Raw genomic sequence first — 18,386 nt, forward strand, 5'->3', positions numbered from 1 at the left:
TTCGATTCCGAAGGGTATAATAAAATATATGATGAGTATTTTGAGCTCAAAATTTACAGACACATTCTGGAGACACCAAAGACTTATCGTACATCTTGTAAAAGGGATAGAATAGGTGCCCTTTAAGTACAGCTGTATTAATTAAATAATAATAAAAATACATATTTAATAATCTTTTGCTAGTTTTAAACCCTGTACTGATCAATTAACAGCTTCTCCAGAAAATATGAAACCAGTCTGCTTGATTTTTGGACATTTGACACATAAATGTCATTTAAAGGGGATTTTGTGATGCTGTTAAAAAATATCAATTAAAAAAGAATTTTCTTTCCTTAAGTGATCAATTACAGTAGAAATGTGGACAGGCTGTAGGATTCTTTGTTCCACACTGTGTATAAACTGTATCTGTTTTTATATTACAATATAAAAGAAAACTTCAAAATAAAGATTCATCTGTCTTGTCCAAATCTAACTCCCATATGTCTGTGTTGCTCCGTTCAATCCTTCCGCAGTGTCCTGATCCTTTGAAGGTTCCAGTGGGGACTGTTCAGTCCCTCAATGTTTCTGAAAGGCATGATAAAATAAATAATGTGGAAATGAAAAGAGCTTGTGTGTGCAAATTCAACCAGCCAGCCAACGGTGTTCGAGCATCCCAGCCAGCTGTCATGCTATTGGCTGATGTGTCGCCAGGGGGGAGCGGACTGCAAGACTTTGAGGAGTGAGCTGTCTGTGAGTCAGTCGTTCAGCTGTGTGGTTTGAAAACACATACAGAACTCAGAGTTCGTCTCGGGAGGCTCGGGACGCAGGCGCTGGTGTGTCCCCGGTGACGCTGTTCTGAGCAACGGAGCGAATTTGTGCTTGCTGGGCAGTTTTTTGTGCGTATTGTCTGTCCCAATCGGTGTTGACGGACTCGTCATCCCAAATAGTGGATGTCTCTGTGTCGCTGAAGTAGCCAGGCTCACCCGTATAGTGTGTTGGGTACAGCAGCAATGGCTCAACAGAGAAAGCACGCAGATCCCTGGGATCAAAGTGAGACATGTATGCAGAACTAAGAGAGAGAAAAAAAAAGAGTATGAGTGGGAGCAAAAGCAAGGTCGTGAGAAAATTACAAATAGGTGGAAAAGAAAAAACTTTTGGAGGATCTCATTATTAATTAGATATTCTTTTTACACTTACTTTGGTAACACTTTATTTTGATGAGCCCCTACAGACTATAAGAAACTACATATTACCTAATTCTACTACTAACTCTAACCTAACATTTTAATACCCTAATGAAAGCTAATTGTAATTGAAAAGCAGCTTATAGTGAAAAAAATGTCTAAAAACACTGACTTGAAACCTTTTCATGTTATAATTTCAAATAAAACGATGTAAAATCCTAATATTAACATTGTTCAATTGGTTGGTATCATTGATTGGTCTGATAATGTCTTTGGCTATAAAACTTCTATATGTCTACTCAACATTGGTCCAGGAAATATTGCATTATTCACCATAATTTATGCTAATACAAGTCTATATACACAAACAAAGGGTAACACAATGACTCATTCTCTCTCTCACGCACAAACACAGAGAAAGTGGAGTATATTTATACAGTAATCCATCTGTCTTATGCCAATGACCCTTCCCCCAAAACTTTATCAATGGGAATTTTGTCCCTCTAAAGCCGGCAGCAGGAAGAACTGGCCCTTCCCAAAATTCCTCAAAGTATGAAGAGAGAGAGAAAAGGGAACCCGGAGAATGCAAGACAACAGAGGAGTAGGACCGCAGGGTACTGAGGGTATTTGGAGAGAGAGAAAAGCCAGTAAGAATGACAGGCTGAGAGCACAACCAAAGCATGCAGGACTCCCACTAGAGAAAATGAGGTAGAAAACCAGTCATTGTGTGACCCTGCAGGGACACTGTACTTTTCTACTCAATCTGAACAATCTAGCACTGTCTGAAACACTCAGCAGCACAACCTCAGTGTGTACTGGTTTAAACACTGCTGCAAAACGTTTAGCCATCCATCTTTACATCTGTCAATTGATTCTTAAATGGAAAATCAATCCATCTTTCTGTAGATTAGTTGACACTAGTTGATCAGTCAATCGGTCAGTCAATCAATAGCTTGATTCCTTCATTATACACACACTATCTATAGATCCCTCATCCATTATTCTATGAATCTATCATAATTTAATCATCCATCCTTTTTTCTAGTAATTCATCCACCCATTCATCCATCTATCTATTGTGTAGTAATCTATCCACCCATCCATCTTTCTTTCTAGTTATCCATCCACCCATTCATTCATCCCTCCAATTGATACGAGAGTCCCTCTGATTAATCCATCCACCCATTGATAGATAGATAGATCCATTTATTCATCTGTTGCTCCATCCATCATCATTTTGTCTGTGCATTAATTAATCAATCAATCAAAATATCAATCAATCAATTTATTCCTTCATTATCCATACACTATCATTCCATACAATGAGCCATTATTCTATCTGTCTATCATTAATTGATCCATCCATCCATTATGTCCAGTTATCCATCCACCCATCTATCTTTTTGTCTATCCATCTGTTCCTCTATCCATCCTTTTGTCAATCAATCAATCAATCAATCAATCAATCAATCAATCAATCAATCAATCAATCAATCAATCAATCAATCAATCAATCAATCAATCAATCAATCAATCAATCAATTAATCAATAGCTTGATTCCTTCATGAGCCATTATTCTATGAATCTATCATTAAGTAATCCATCCTTTTTTCTAGTGATAGATCCAGCCATTTATCCATCCATCCACTCATTCATTCATCCCTCCAATTGATATGAAATCCCTCTACTGATTAATCCATCCACCCATTGATAGATCCATTTATCCACCTGTTCCTCCATCTATCATTATTTTGTCTGTGCATCAATCAATCAATCAATAGACTGATTCCTTCATACACTATCCATCCATATAATGGGCCATTATTCTATCAGTCTATCATTAAATGATCCATACATCCATCTTTTTTTTCTAGTAATCCATCCACTCAATAATCCATCCATTCAAATTTAATGCAGAGTCCCTTTACAGATTAGACGACCCTTCCACCCACTGATAGATAGATCCATTTATCCACCTTTTCCTATATCCATCATCATGTTTTCAATCAATCTATCAATAGTCTGATTCCTTCATACACTATCAATCCATATAATGGGCCATTATTCTATCAATCTATCATTAATTGATACTGATTAGACGACCCATCCACCCATTGATAGATTGATCCATTTATCCATCTGTTTCTCCATCCTTTTGTCTGTCAGTCAATCAATTAATCTGTCGATCCCTCCATCAGTTTTATCTATCGGTTAACCAAACAACATCCCTCTATTACTCACTTAGTCTCTGAATGAACTACCAATTACTCTGGTATGTGTTTTTATGTGGGGGATGCAGTCAACCTGTGAACCCCAAGTGCTGGAAAACACCCAAACACTTTCTCATTCATACCCACTCATTCACTACCGCCATTTAGTTTATCCAATTCACCTATATTTGCAGAGGAAACCCATGTGAATACTGGGAGAACATGCAAACTTTACAAAGAAATGCCACCTGGCACAGTTGGGCCTCGAACCAGCAACCTTCTTGCAGTGAGACCACTTTGCTACCCACCAACCATCAATCCATTTTATTTAACATTCCATACATTGATTAACTGATCAATTAATCTATCTATCTATCTATCTATCTATCTATCTATCTATCTATCTATCTATCTATCTATCTATCTATCTATCTATCTATCTATCTATCTATCTATCTATCTATCTATCTATCTATCTGTCACTCATTCGTCTATTAACCATCTCTTGATTACTCTTTCAACCATCCATCTGGCTTACTTTGGGTGTTTGTTGAACATGACTGGCAGGAACTCATCCACAGGGAGCATCTTGCCAAGCGGCTGGGCAGCAAGGAGTTTCTTGGCCCCCTGTTGTGAGAGAGCATAACCTAGAGTCCAGTATGAGTAATCGGCCTCCACCAGGTTATTTACACCTTCTACAGACACCTCCGGCTGAGCCACCTGCATCCGCTTACGGCCAACATATCTGTGGAGAAAACCAAGGAGAGATGGAGATCAACTGGGTTCTCGTGAGCTTTGATAAGGTTTGACTTTGTGCTTTTCTGGCGTTCTTACATGAGGTCCCAGTTCAACTGAGTTTTTTCAACATCTTTCATGATGGTCTGTAACCTTCTTTTAAAGCGAGGCTCAAACCTCACATCGTCCTCCAACACCAGTACATGCCGCAGACCTCTTTCCAACACCTATCAAATAAACACACACCATACACCTTAAAACTACTTAAAATAAATGCAGAATATGATTTGGCTTTTGAAATTTTTTGTTTTAATAGAAGATAAAATGTATTAGAATGTGGTCAGTACACTTCAAAACCAAAGTAAACTCAAAACCATTTGAAGAAACCAATTTACTAATATAAAATAATATATAATTAATATAATATAATATAATATAATATAATATAATATAATATAATATAATATAATATAATATAATATAATATAATATAATATATGTTGAGCATAATTTGAGTTTTGAAATGTCAGTTCCATTTGATACATTTAAATTAAATTAATAAATTATATCTTTAGTAAAACTACTAAAACTTTAATAAAACAGATGCTACACTGTAAAACCCAATAGGTAAAGATAATTTAAACTATTCAGTCCACTTTTTAAACCATTATCTGTAAACATTTAAAACTGTGTTGTGATAATTAGATACATTAGATGTGTTAAATAGTTTTACACAGAGATTCTAAAATATTTAGAGTTATTTAGAGTCAGCCATTTTTAATGTAAAGTGCAGCATATCTATTCATGAGTGTGTGTGTACCTGTTTCCAGGTGAAGTGGTGACTGAGGAAACAGCCGATCTCTCCACGTGTCAAAACTCGACCAGAATACGGATCTTTATACCCTGGCATCATTTCTATACCAAGAGCTTGAAGCTGAGATGTGTTCAAAGTCCTGAGAGTAAACAAACAAAGTCTGAAGCGCTTTCACATGACCAGTTCTGACACATTTCAAAAAACCCCAAAATAAACAGGATGCCACAAATTGTCCATTTGATGACCTACTTCCCATCGACGGCATCAACCAGCGTCGCCTCAAGACCCAGAACTGCCATAGTGTTCAACATCCGTTCCCTTCGGTCGAACCTCCGCTTCAGATTAATCAAGAAGATCTGAGGTGAAATAAAAGAACAAGAGCATTGGAGGAACAAATCGAGACGAAATGTCACTTTGAAGTAGCTTTGAGTTTCTGCTATCATGAGTCTCCAGTCATGCAAGACATTCCAGAGATTCTGCTCTCTCACCTCATCAAAGCTCATCTTGTCCTGAGGTTTGCTTGGAGTGAAGAGGAACTCGGAGGGTTTTATGTTATGATCGACTGCAAGAAAAGACATTTGAAATGCACTTCTGACAATTACACCATGGAACATAAAGCTTTAATAAAAACTCCAGTTGACTGAGGTTGAAAATATAAAGTTAAAAAGCATTAAAGTGATGGAAAAAGGGTGGTTTATTAGGGGCAGTGGCTATGGGTGTGTTTCATGATGTGTTTGTGTGTTTGGCTAACTTTACATGCCTCAAATAATCCATTACTAATATGGAGTGTGTAAAACCAACTTTAGCCAATTGCGAGTTATGTAGATACAAACATAGCTTGCTGGTTTCTTAAATCCATCATTCCAATAAAGATACAAATTCTGATGCTCGGTCTGAACTGCAGCAGATTGTCTTGATTATGTCTACATGCCTACATGCATTGAGTTGCTGCCATCTGACTGGCCGATTAGAAACTTGCGTTAGGGAGCAGTTGGACAGGTGTAACTAATAATGTGGCCGATGAGTGAACAGTATATAGATACTGTAGATATATAGTATGAGTGGTTTGATGGTTCATTTATATACATTTTTTTATGTTTAAATATTGTGTGTGAAACAATTATAAAAAGTTTTGTTGAACTTTAAGAAAGCTTCTGTCATAGATTTTATTTGTATGTATTTTGTATGTATTTTTTATATGATTTAAATTTAAACTCCACATCTTTGAGGAGCGTCATTACAAAGGTTTTAAGTTTGAACTAGCATGATTCAAATGATGGGTCTGTGACATATGGAGCTAGATCATTCTAAAGAATTTATAAATTGGATTAGTGTATTTATGAATCATGTTTTGAATTTATGAATTGGATTTGTGTATTTATGAATCATGTTTTGAATTTATTAATTGGATTTGTGTATTTATGAATCATGTTTTGAATTTATGAATTGGATTTGTGTATTTATGAATCATGTTTTGAATTTATTAATTGGATTTGTGTATTTATGAATCATGTTTTGAATTTATTAATTGGATTTGTGTATTTATGAATCATGTTTTGAATTTATGAATTGGATAAGTCTATTTATGAATCGAATTGTGAATTTACAAATTGAATTAGTGTATTTATAAATACGAATTGTATTTTGTTAATGTAAATTGTGTTGTGGATGTATGCATTATATTTTGTAAATGTATTTGTTTTAGACTGATCTGGCTCCATTCTGACAGAGTTTAGGAAATACTTTAAAGTACACTGTTTATAATCATACTATGGTTTTTAATCCATGAGTTATGCTGTTGTTTGGAAAACCCACACCAGATTGATTGGTACTGTAAAACCTCAATCAGATTGAACATTTAAATACTAAATACTGAGCATCTGTTATGATATGCGAGGATGGGAGATGCACGGAAACAAGCTGCTTTTGATGTACACAATAATGTCAAAAATAACTATTATTTCTGTAATTTCTTAACTTCAGCCTTAATTTTGAATAATGTTGCTTTTAATATTCATCCTTAAACACTTTATTTAGTTTGAGGAATGCGGTATTTTTACCACTTGATTAAAACAGAAGCACAAAGTTTTATATATACACCCATCGTCTCCTGAAATGTTTTAGAAAGACTGTCATCCAATTTCTCCAAAGTGTGGATATATTTGGAAAAACTCAAAGCAAACATCATACACATGCGTATGTCATTTTGCATTTCTATAATAGACATATTCATATGTATAACGTGTGTTAATACTCACTCATGGCCTCAGTGATGGTGTGTGTGAAACTCTCCTCTTCATCTTCAACACTCTGTTGGGCCTTCAGAGGGACAGGCAGAAACCCGTAATGTTCTCTGTTACACACATACATCTGTACACCTAAAAAACCACAGACGCTTCATAAAATAAATGTGCACGCAAACAGTGATATCTGACATAATCCCATGTACCCTGTAATCATCTCTCCACACAATTAGAAACATGAAGTGTTGCATCACTGATGTGTTCGTGTGGTTTGGTGCAGTTCTGGGTGTGTTTGGAACCATGGCTTTGTCGTCTTTGTGTTGGTTGTGTGTTTGCTGGATTTACTGTAGTTTCTCTGCATGCCCTTTCTCTCGCTCACATTATTTCCCTCAGTGGGATATCCACAAACACCCAGAGAAGCCATAAAAACGCCCAGCTGGGGCTGGTTATATTAGCCACAAGATTATCCGACATTAAAGCTGTTACACTAGCAAAATAAAATCTCCTCAGTGATATATACCGGAGCTGGACAGATGGAGGAGCAGTGAATTGTGTGTTATGCTCTGATCCGTGTCTGTTTTTGACCCCAAAAAAACAGCGAACACATGTGCTCTGGAAACATTCTGTGCTTAAAAATTCTGTGCTCCTTTAAACAAAAAACTCATACACTTAAATAATGCCATAAAATCTGTCATAATGTATAATATATTAAGTATAATGACCTGCATCTATCTTAATGTTCATTTTCCTTTACACTAACACATTTGTAACATATTTTGCCGAATAAATTGATATTTTTTTAAATGTTTACTTTAACATTTATACATTTAATAGATTTTACATTAATAAATATAAATTTAACATTGTTTATAATAAATATAGTAGTATTAAAGAGTAAAAGAGAAGTGTTCTTTTGTTCAAGCTCATTTGTATTGTAACAGAATGATAATATATATCATTTAATATTTTAATTATTTATAGGTTATTTATGAAAGATGATCCTTCATAACGCATATAGAAGATAGATGAGATAGAAATACATTTTGTTTTAATATTGTTTTAGTAAGGGATCAAAGTTTACAAATGCTTTAAGAACATACATTCATTCAATTTCCTTCGACTTAGTCCCTTTATTCATCAGGGGTCGCTACAGTGCAATGAACCGCCAACTTCTCCAGCATATGTTTTACACAGCGGACGCCCTTCCAGCTGCAACCCATCACTGGGAAACATCCATTCAATTTAGCCCCAATTCACCGGTACTGCATGTCTTTGAACTTAAGGAAACCCGAGCACCCAGAGGAGACCCACGCAAACACGAGGAGAACATGCAAACTCCACACAGAAATGCCAACTGACCCAGCCGTGGCTTGAACCAGCGGCCTTCTTGCTGTGAGGCAAAAGAGCTACCCACTGCGCCACCGCGTCTCCAGAAAATAAATGTAATTAAATTATTTTGAATTACGTCCTATTTTTATGTCATCATAATTGAGAAAAAACTTTTTAACGAACTGCTGTTAAACGAGTTTCTCACCAGCTTCTCGCGCAGAGAATGCAAACACCATGATGTCATCAAATGCCCAGCTGTAGTCCGGGTGAGGCGGGTAGAAGGCCATGTCCAGTGTGGCACTGCGTCTCAGATCCAGCAGGAAGGTGGAGTGAACCATGGGAACTGAAAAACAGCCCAAACGCTTCCACTCACGGATAGGCTGGTAGTCTGGGGTACGCTTGTAATAACCCTGAGAGAAAGTCGGAAAGGTCAGGCTATTAATGTATTGAACATAATCAATATGAATGATGAATGAATGTTTACGTTTGAAAGCATTTTGTGCACAGCAGTTTGGTCCTGAGTTGTTTTTAGGAAGAAATTTAGGCTAAATTATCAAAATATTTGACAAAAGGGAAAGACAGAGATGTACATAAATTGTATTTTGAAGCTTTAATGAATATGAAAACACAGACATAAATACAAAATTTATTTTAGTTTATTTATTTAGTTTATTTAATTTAGTTTATTCGCGTCCTATCACTTAAGAAAATGACAACAAGAGCTGAGTGATATAAAACGATGCATTGAACACTTATTTAGTTTACATATGTTTATTGCCTCACAAATATATTTAGCAATTTTCACAATATACATGTAAAATTAACACAAGATATATTTAAACGAACCCTAAGGCTCTTTGGGTAGTGCTGATATAAATTAATAATATATCAATAAATTTATTAATTTATACATTATATAACAGATTTTTATTATAAATATTATAAACATTTGCCTCACAAAACTGCTAATTTTTAATCTCCCTGTCTCTGCAGATTTCAAAATAAGAGTCTCAAATACATCCTATGTTTAATAAAAGCTTAGATAAACTTACAAATAAGGGGTGGGGGGGGGGGGGGTATCATTGCTATAATCTCACTTATTAACGATGTAGCCAATCGCACACAGCCTGGGGTGTGCATATTTATATACCCAGGTGGATCATCAGAGTCTGTAGTTTGTACCAATTGGCCTCTTTTTTAGAAAACAAACAATGGTGTTTAAGGCTCACCGTGTGTTATTTCCATGACTTAGTGATGAACTTATTAATCAGCTATATGCTTATATCTAGATTTACACCCAAAAGGACCTTTGAGGACCAAAAAGTGCCTTTTGTCATGGTATGAATTAAAAACTCAAAAGTTTTTCTATGTTCCACAGAAGAAATTACTGCAATAACATGAAGGTGAATAAATGATGAATAACATTTTTTTTTGGTCAGTTTCTTTTCTGAGGTGACTGAGTTTTACCTGAGGTGTGATGCCACACCAGAAGTTTGAGTAAAGCGATCTTGAATCCAGCATGGGCGCCACTAGGGTTAAGTTCTCTGCCATCAGAAGATTCAACACCCGTGGGTTGGTCAGCAGGTTATCACTGTCAACATACTGGGAGAAAAAGAAAGAGAAATGATGAAATTATTGGGTATTAGTACTTGTGTTTTTATATTAACACTGCTGTATTAGATGCACCATAATCAAGTAAGTCATGACAATAATGACAGAGTGAACTCACCAGTATATAATCAGCCCAGCGAGCTCTTGCAGCCTTTAATGCTGCCTGTCTGAGCTTCATTACATGACTGACACGAGACGAAGACCAGTGTTTTGGCCCCCACTCATCTGTGTATGACCTTAATAAACAAATAAACAAATAAATATCGATGAATATCGATTGATATCAAATTAAAATCGAAAAATTAAATTTAATTGTTTAATTAGATGATTAGAAAATGTTACATTCATATTAAAATAATTTGTCCTAGATAAATATCGACAACACTTTGTGTTAATTCTGAGTATATTTTAGTTAAAGAACACTACATTTGTTGGGATCAGACAGCATTATTTACTTTACTAAATTTCTATTGAATGTTTCCAACAGTCCATCGTCAAAACATTTAAACCTGGCAGGATTAACCTTACAGCAGTACTCAACACTGATTACTGTCAGACTTTCCAAATCCTTAATCACTTAAATAAGATTATAATCCTTTAAATTTAAACGACAGACAAAATCAGACACTTTTAATTTGAAATCATTCTAAGGTTAAATACAGGTTTAAAATCCTATAATAATACATGGCCTTTTTTCTCATTAATTGTATTACAGTTACATTACAAGTTTTTTTGAGTTCAAAAGTCTCAAAATATAGTGTTTAATGACACTTCTTTTGCATGTTTGTTTAAACTGTTAGGTACACAAATATTTCCACTTTATACACTTACCGGTCACTTTATTAGGTACAACAGTCCAACTGCTCGTTAATGCAAATTTCGAATCAGTTAATCACATGGCACCAACTAAATGCATTTCGGCATGTAGACATGTTCAAATGATCTGCTACAGTTCAAACTGAGCATCAGAATGGGGGAGAAAGGTAATTTAAGTGACTTTGAATGTTGCATGGTTATTAGTGCAAGACAGGCTAAACTGATGATTTACTGGGATTTTTTCCTTTGGGATGTTGTGGAACAGGACATTTACATCATGGATGTGGAGCCAACAAATCTGCAGCAACTGTGTGATGCTAACATGTCAATATGGACCAAAATCTCATTCCTTCATTTTCTTTTTGGCTTAGTCCCTTTATTAATCTGGGGTCGCCACAGCGGAATGAACCGCCAACTTATCCAGCATTTGTTTTTACGCAGTGGATGCTTTTCCGGCTGCAATCTCTGGGAAACTGGAGCAAAATCTCTGAGAAATATTTCTAGTAACTTGTTGAATCTATGCCATGAAGGATTAAGGCTATTCTGAAGGCAAAATGTGGTCCAACCCTGTACTAGTAAGGTGTACCTAATAAAGTGGCCAATGAGAGTATATTAATACTGGAAAAAATAGGAAGGTGAATAAATGTCAACAGAGCAAACACACTTATTTAATCCTTCTTCTGGAAATGCTTTAATTCAGAAAAACTGCCACAAAGTCCTGACATAAACAGCTATTAGTGCTAATTGGATTGGAAGTGATTTGATTAGTGCTTATTGATCTGTTTTGGAACAAGATGTTTTCAACCAACCGTGGCTCCTCCATGGGCCTCCACTCCACATAGTGATATCTGCTCTGCCTGTTCTTCAGCCACTCTCTCAGCATGGCTGTGCTGTTGTCCACGTTATGGTCTGTTGCAGCCCTTCAAGAAATGACAAGAGAGATTGTACTTTTATTTTCACATAAACAAGAGCATCTCCAAAAACAGCTGCTCATCAGGAGCACCGAAGGCTCTATGCGTCCCTCAGGCAAGGGTGGATATACCCAGCAATGTGTTTCCAGTTAGCATTTCCTTCTAGACTTGTGGCAGAGCTTGATCAGAATATTAAAATTCACACGAAGATGCCAAAAGTGCTATTTCACAGTGCTAGCGAGCAGCTAGTGCTGTATTCCTAGGGCAGATAAATTCCTCATGCAAGGTTATTGGCTTGCAAGAAAGTGAGGCACTTAGCAATAGCTTGCCAACACCAGCTTGTGAGACATAAAAGACGTATTGTCTAAGTTTTATATTAGCATTCAAACAGCCTAGCGTAGCATGCTTTGCAACATTTAAGCAACTAATACATAGTTTGACTAAATTAAAAGTGACAAACATACAAATGCTGTGACATAACAGTGAGTTTTCCCAGCATTACTACTTGTGGTTTGTGGCGATCACATGTAAACACTGACACAAGCACACAAACACACACAGTGTCCTCAGTTGAGTCAGGGCTGTTTGGCTGAGCCAGTGGAAACCTCCAGTGCGCAGCACAGGGTCTCTGCAGTGAAAGCGTGTGGGAAAGAACCAACAAATATTGACATCACCTCAGTCGTCACATTCACACACACATGCACATTTCCTCACCCCACCTTTACCAGAAATAAAATCCAACTGCTGTGTATCTTCAGATTTTTACTGTACAGTTATAGACATTTACTTACATACCATATTTTTAAATTTGTTCAACTACAACACTATAACAAGTCAATTTTTTAAGGCTGTTTGTGATTCAAAAGATATTGTTCTTTTGTCCTGTTAGCGTTATAGACTCCTTATCATTCATTCATTTTCTTTTCGGCTTAGTCCCTTTATTAATCTGAGGTCACCACAGCGGAATGAACCACCAACTTAACCAGCATATGTTTTACCCTTCATGCTGCAACCCATGACTGGGAAACATCCATACACACTCATTCAAACACATACACTATGGACAATCTATGGACAATATAGCTTACCAAATTCCCCTATACCACACGTCTTTGGGCTTGTGGGGGAAACCGGAGCACCCGGAAGAAACCCACGCGAACACAGGGAGAGGATGCAAACTCCACACAGAAATGCCAACTGACCCAGCTGAAACTCAAACCAGCGACCTTTTCTGCTGAGCTACCCACTGCGCCACCGCGACAAAACTCAATTGTATTATTTAATTGATTTGAAGCCTAAAACTTGACCAAATAAGTTTGGGCCTAAAACAAGTAATACACTAAATATGTAATGACCAAAAAGTCAAGACAACAAATATTTTGATGTTGTTTTACTTATTTTAAAAAAAGAAAAATTATTCAGGTTTTAACAAATGATTTAATTTGATATGTTATGCCAAGTTTTCATACTTCATATTTTTAGTCTGTTTGATTGTTGTAAGTTTAAAATTTAATTTAACTAAAAAATGTAAGGCAGCAAAAATGTTTACAGTGTACAACAGTATGTTTGTGAAACAGGACAAAACAAGGATTATTTCCAATGTTCTAGTATTTATTATCTTTCTAATTGTATTTTCTATCAAGTACAAATAGGGGGACAGAAAATTTTAGCTGTTTTGATGTGTAGATATTTTACAAAGATAGGCATCATGGCACCTCAAGCTATTCATATGTTTTTTTTACTTGGTGGTTAAAACAGGCATCATCCCATAAAGGTAAAGCAGAATAAGGACCTGAGTCATATCTAGTTGCCGGAATGTCACATTATTCAGTTAGAAACCACTTAAAATCACCCAAAAAAACATGATGAACACCTTTCAGCAATCATGTAGAAATTCAGTATTCGAGCATGATGCAAATACCAAATCTCAAATACCAAATCAAATACCAAAATCTCATGAATTTTAAAGAACTATATGTATTAAATTGATTTAAACTTTGTCATGTAACTCCAGCATTATTCTGCTGATATTTATGCCTCATTTCCATGAGGCAGTATGACTCAGGAAAGTACAGCACAGTACAGTACGATTAGGTACAGATCACTCTAATCAAGTCTGCATTTTCACTGCCAACAGTACTCTTTACTGGGCAGGCATTTGCCCAAAAGCTTCAATCGAAGTCATTTTTCTTTAAAGATGAAAACTGCTATGGGTGATTAAAATATTGCATCTTTTGTGTGTTTAAGTTCATTATTTCAAAAGTGGATGAGTGGCAAGTGTACACAAATTGAGAAATGTGACGTGAACAGCTGCATAAACAACAATGGAGGACATACAGAAGATCCTGTTCTTGTTCTTTGTCATAAGAAGAGAAAAACTTTGTTTGAGCTCATGACCTGGTTCATTACTGTGCACCATCATTGTATTATCACAGTGTCGTGTTTTGGCTGTGTATTTAAAAATGGCACCTCTTGTGTTGACGTTCCCCTGGCTTGTTACATGAGCAAGTGATGATTCAGTGTAAACCAATAGCGTTTAGTGAGTCTAGCTCCACCCTTTTATTACCAGTGGAAACAGTAATGAATGAGCAACATACTGTACTATAACCCCAACCTTGCAGATTAGATTGGGCCATGTTTTTTTTTTTTTAAAAACGCATATATTTTTCTCCATTTTGGCCTTCCGTCCACACTGAGACAACATTTTAGTTAATGATAATATATTATTTTGAAAACATAGTCCAAAGTGGATACATTTGCAAATGGCATATTTGCGTCACAATTCCCAGACAGCAAAGAATTCTGGCCCAGATTTGGCATAAAGCTGGCACAGCAGGTGTTCATCTGGCACTGGCGTGCAGCATGTGGGCCAATCATGGCCCAGTTTTGGCAGAGGTGACACCGTCCTTAAAGCAGCACACAAGACTTAGGTCAGATGTCAAAAGTAGTATTTGGCTCAGATAAGTTTGGCCTATTTTGACCCACATTTAAAAAACATTTGAGTTATTTTTGAATAAAGAAAAAAATTCTAACAACCAGGTCGCTTAAAAAAAAAAACGCCCATAGCGCACCTAAACTGCAATGCATCATGGGTTTATCAGTTTCATTGCTGTAATTCCGGAGTTCAGGCCCAGTCATGGTTTATTAACTTGGCTAAGACTGGGCCCAGATATGGTCCATGTTTGGCCCTTGTCTAGAGGCTAGACCTGGTCTAGTTATGCATCATAATTCACTGTGGCATCTGGGCCAACCAATTGCTGATTTTGTGGGCTAGAGCTGGGCCTGAGAAATTTTGCTATGTAGGTATGGACTGTGAAAACTGAAGCTTTTGAAAACTATGATGCATTTTAGTCATGTGACCAATTTAGCTAACATGGTGAATGACATAGTCCAATTTATCAGGATTAGTGTAGACATAGTCTTGGAAACAAAACATAATATGCCTGTCAAACTGTGAGGATTTTGTGGAAGACAGTATATTTTCCACACAATCAGACTTACAACTTGGTGAAGAAAACAGGCAAAAATTCACATTTGCGACACATTTGAGAAAAGACAGAAAGCATAAAACAGCTGACTGAAGGACAAGTCCACCCTGTTCCCACTGCCGCCTCCCAAATCTACACTTATGTCTGCCATGAGCATCTGCAGTGAATAATACTAGTGTAAAGCTGCAAATACACCCACAAACAAACACTGTCAGATAACAGTATCTAAGTATACTGGCGTTATTACACTCTTTGCCTTTAAATAACAAGTGACTGACCAGCCATTTGACACCGTGACTGCTATTTTGTCCCTTATGCAAACACAGACAATTACTCAGTCAACAGAGTCTCGCTCTTAACAACACAGAGTGCCAGAAATACAAGCCAGGATGGTGTGTATTTTAAGTATGTGGGTGTCCGGGTTTTTAAGAGTGTATAACAGCAGGGGGAACAGACAGCATTGAGCTTGATTAGCAGTCTGGTTCTTTATCACTGGTTCGAAACACCTGACAAGCAGGTAATGACAGGTAAAAAAGATCACTAGCTTTCAGACACACGGCGCTCCTCTGATGACTTCAGTAAATGTAAGTGTGCCACAGTTGTTTTAAAGGAAAACCGGCCTGCAAGCTGCAATCATTTTTACAGAACATCTGTGAAAAATCTGTTACGTTTGGAATGAACAAAGAGGCAGAAAAGCAACAGAGTGCATGCATGTGCATGTTATTATATTAAGATAAATGCACATTTGTTAGCTTTACTTTGCGTGCAAGTCTCATTGTTTTGTTCGTCTCTTTGTTAATTCTAGCATTGCATTTGGATGAATTAAATATATGTATTGTGGTTTCATCATCATACTGCTGGTATAAACATCTGGAATAAACAGACACGCTCTCTTTAAATGCCTCTCTAATGGCTAATGATTTCACATGTGCATTGTCCAAACCTCCTGGGTAGAGACACACACACAGCATTTTGGGTTGACAAACTACAATACATACAATTCTCAGGTGTTATGGAGATTTATGGGACCTTCTTGACTTTATGCATTACTATATATTTGCATTATGTCTGACTTGCATTATGTCTGACAGATTGTTTACTCTGAAATTGTTTGTAGATTTTACAAATACCGAAAAACTGAAATAGCATGTAAAATTTGTAAAAATTTACTTTAAAACAAACTTTTCCCTAGTCTTACTTTTTTGATTACATTATACTTAATTATGAATCTCAATACTGTCATTTTCTTTGATTTAGTTTAATATTTTATTTACATTTTATTAAACATTTTTATCTCACAATTCAGACTTTTTTACAATTCTGATATCCTGTGTAACAATTCTGACTTTTTTACTCTCAAAAAAACCAGTAAGACATTAACTATTAATTTATGATGGAAAAATTGTGACAATAAATGGTGTGGAAAGTTTGAAGAATAAAGAAGAGCTTCAGGAGTTTACCTTTCTCAGAATTGTCAATTTATTTATATTCTTTCTTGCATTTCAGGCTTTATTTCTGACAATTCTTAGTTTTGTTTTGCTTAATTTTGTTTTTCAGTATAGCAACATATTTTTGTAGTTTATATTAATTGTGAGTTTGAGATAATCTTGCAACACAATACATTAATCATTATTTATATTACTTTGATAGCAGTTTGGAGAAAACTTGTTTTAACTAATACTCGAATCTTATTAAAAAAATGTCAATAATGAATATTGTGCATATTCCTTTCAGAAGAATAACCCAGACTTTGATAGCCTTTTGTGAGATTCACCCAAATGTTATCTAATTTCTGCTGATGTTAGTGTATTTCTGCCTGCAAGTCTTTGAGTCTATGTCTTGGCTGTGGCTGCAGGGGGCAATGCTCATATTCATGACCGGACAAGCAAACAGCCTTAAGAATTTCAACCAGCCAACATCTGAATGACTCAAACTTCTGCTTTCTGGAGCTTCAGTCAGTCATATATCCAAACAGACACTTTCTCCTCACCTTTCGCTCTCACCTCTCCATCCATAACAACTTATCACAGCCAAAGGCAACAACGCACTGCTAACACTAACCATGCTCCATTTTTTTATTTTTCATTAGAATGCTATTCTATATCGATACAAACACAACTACATTTTTATGTTTTTCTGCTTGAACCATTGACTGCTAGGCTTCTGCTGGTATCCTATTTATTTATTTATTTACTTATTTTTATTTAAATTACAATTTATAGTATTATTACAATACTAATCTATTTGATAGTCATTGATAGCACTGATAGTCATTTAATAAAATGATTACGACTTTTGTTCTAATGCGTCATTAGTCAATCAATAAAACGATTACGACTTTTATTCTAATGCGTCATTAGTAAATTAATAAAACAATTACAACTTTTTTCTAATGCGTCAGTCATTTAATAAAACGATTACGACTTTTATTTGAATGTGTTAATAGTCATTTAAAAAAAACAGATATGACTTTTATTCTAATGCGTCATTAGTCATTTAATAAAACAATTATGACTTCTATTCTTATGTGTTAATAGTCATTTAATAAAACGATTACGACTTTTATTCTTGTGTTAATAGCCATTTAATAAAACGATTACAACTTATGTTCTTACGTGTTAAGTCATTTAATAAAATGATTACGACTTTTATTCAAATGTGTTAATAGTCATTTAAAAAACGGTTATGACTTTTATTCTAAAATGTTAATAGTCATATAATAAAACGATTACGACTTTTATTCTAATGCGTCATTAGTCATTTAATAAAACATTTATGACTTCTATTCTAATGCGTCATTAGTCATTTAATAAAAATTTACGACTCTTATTCTAATGCGTCATTAGTCATTTAATAAAACATTTATGACTTCTATTCTAATGCGTCATTAGTCATTTAATAAAAATTTACGACTCTTATTCTAATGCGTCATTAGTCATTTAATAAAACATTTATGACTTCTATTGTAATGCGTCATTAGTCATTTAATAAAAAGTTTACGAGTCTTATTCTAATGCGTCATTAGTCATTTAATAAAACATTTATGACTTCTATTCTAATGCGTC

The 18,386-nt window shown here is 35.5% G+C and overlaps 1 protein-coding gene across 1 annotated transcript in view; it reads right to left on the bottom strand.

Moving 5' to 3' along the window:
• Positions 1-774: 774 nt before the first annotated feature.
• Positions 775-18,386, bottom strand: part of colgalt2b (collagen beta(1-O)galactosyltransferase 2b) — a 30,577-nt gene continuing 12,965 nt past the window's right edge. Inside the window, exons 2-12 of the mRNA NM_001130076.1 lie at positions 11,732-11,842; positions 10,225-10,342; positions 9,963-10,097; positions 8,701-8,905; positions 7,182-7,301; positions 5,412-5,485; positions 5,173-5,279; positions 4,930-5,062; positions 4,209-4,336; positions 3,913-4,119; positions 775-1,048 (exon numbers count right to left, since the gene is read on the bottom strand). Coding sequence (NP_001123548.1) covers positions 775-1,048; positions 3,913-4,119; positions 4,209-4,336; positions 4,930-5,062; positions 5,173-5,279; positions 5,412-5,485; positions 7,182-7,301; positions 8,701-8,905; positions 9,963-10,097; positions 10,225-10,342; positions 11,732-11,842 — 1,612 coding nt within the window. The remainder of the gene's footprint in view (positions 1,049-3,912; positions 4,120-4,208; positions 4,337-4,929; positions 5,063-5,172; positions 5,280-5,411; positions 5,486-7,181; positions 7,302-8,700; positions 8,906-9,962; positions 10,098-10,224; positions 10,343-11,731; positions 11,843-18,386) is intronic.

This window comes from Danio rerio, chromosome 8, assembly GCF_052040795.2.
Source record: "Danio rerio strain M-AB ecotype USA chromosome 8, GRCz13ab, whole genome shotgun sequence".
Classification (NCBI taxonomy): Eukaryota; Metazoa; Chordata; class Actinopteri; order Cypriniformes; family Danionidae; genus Danio; species Danio rerio.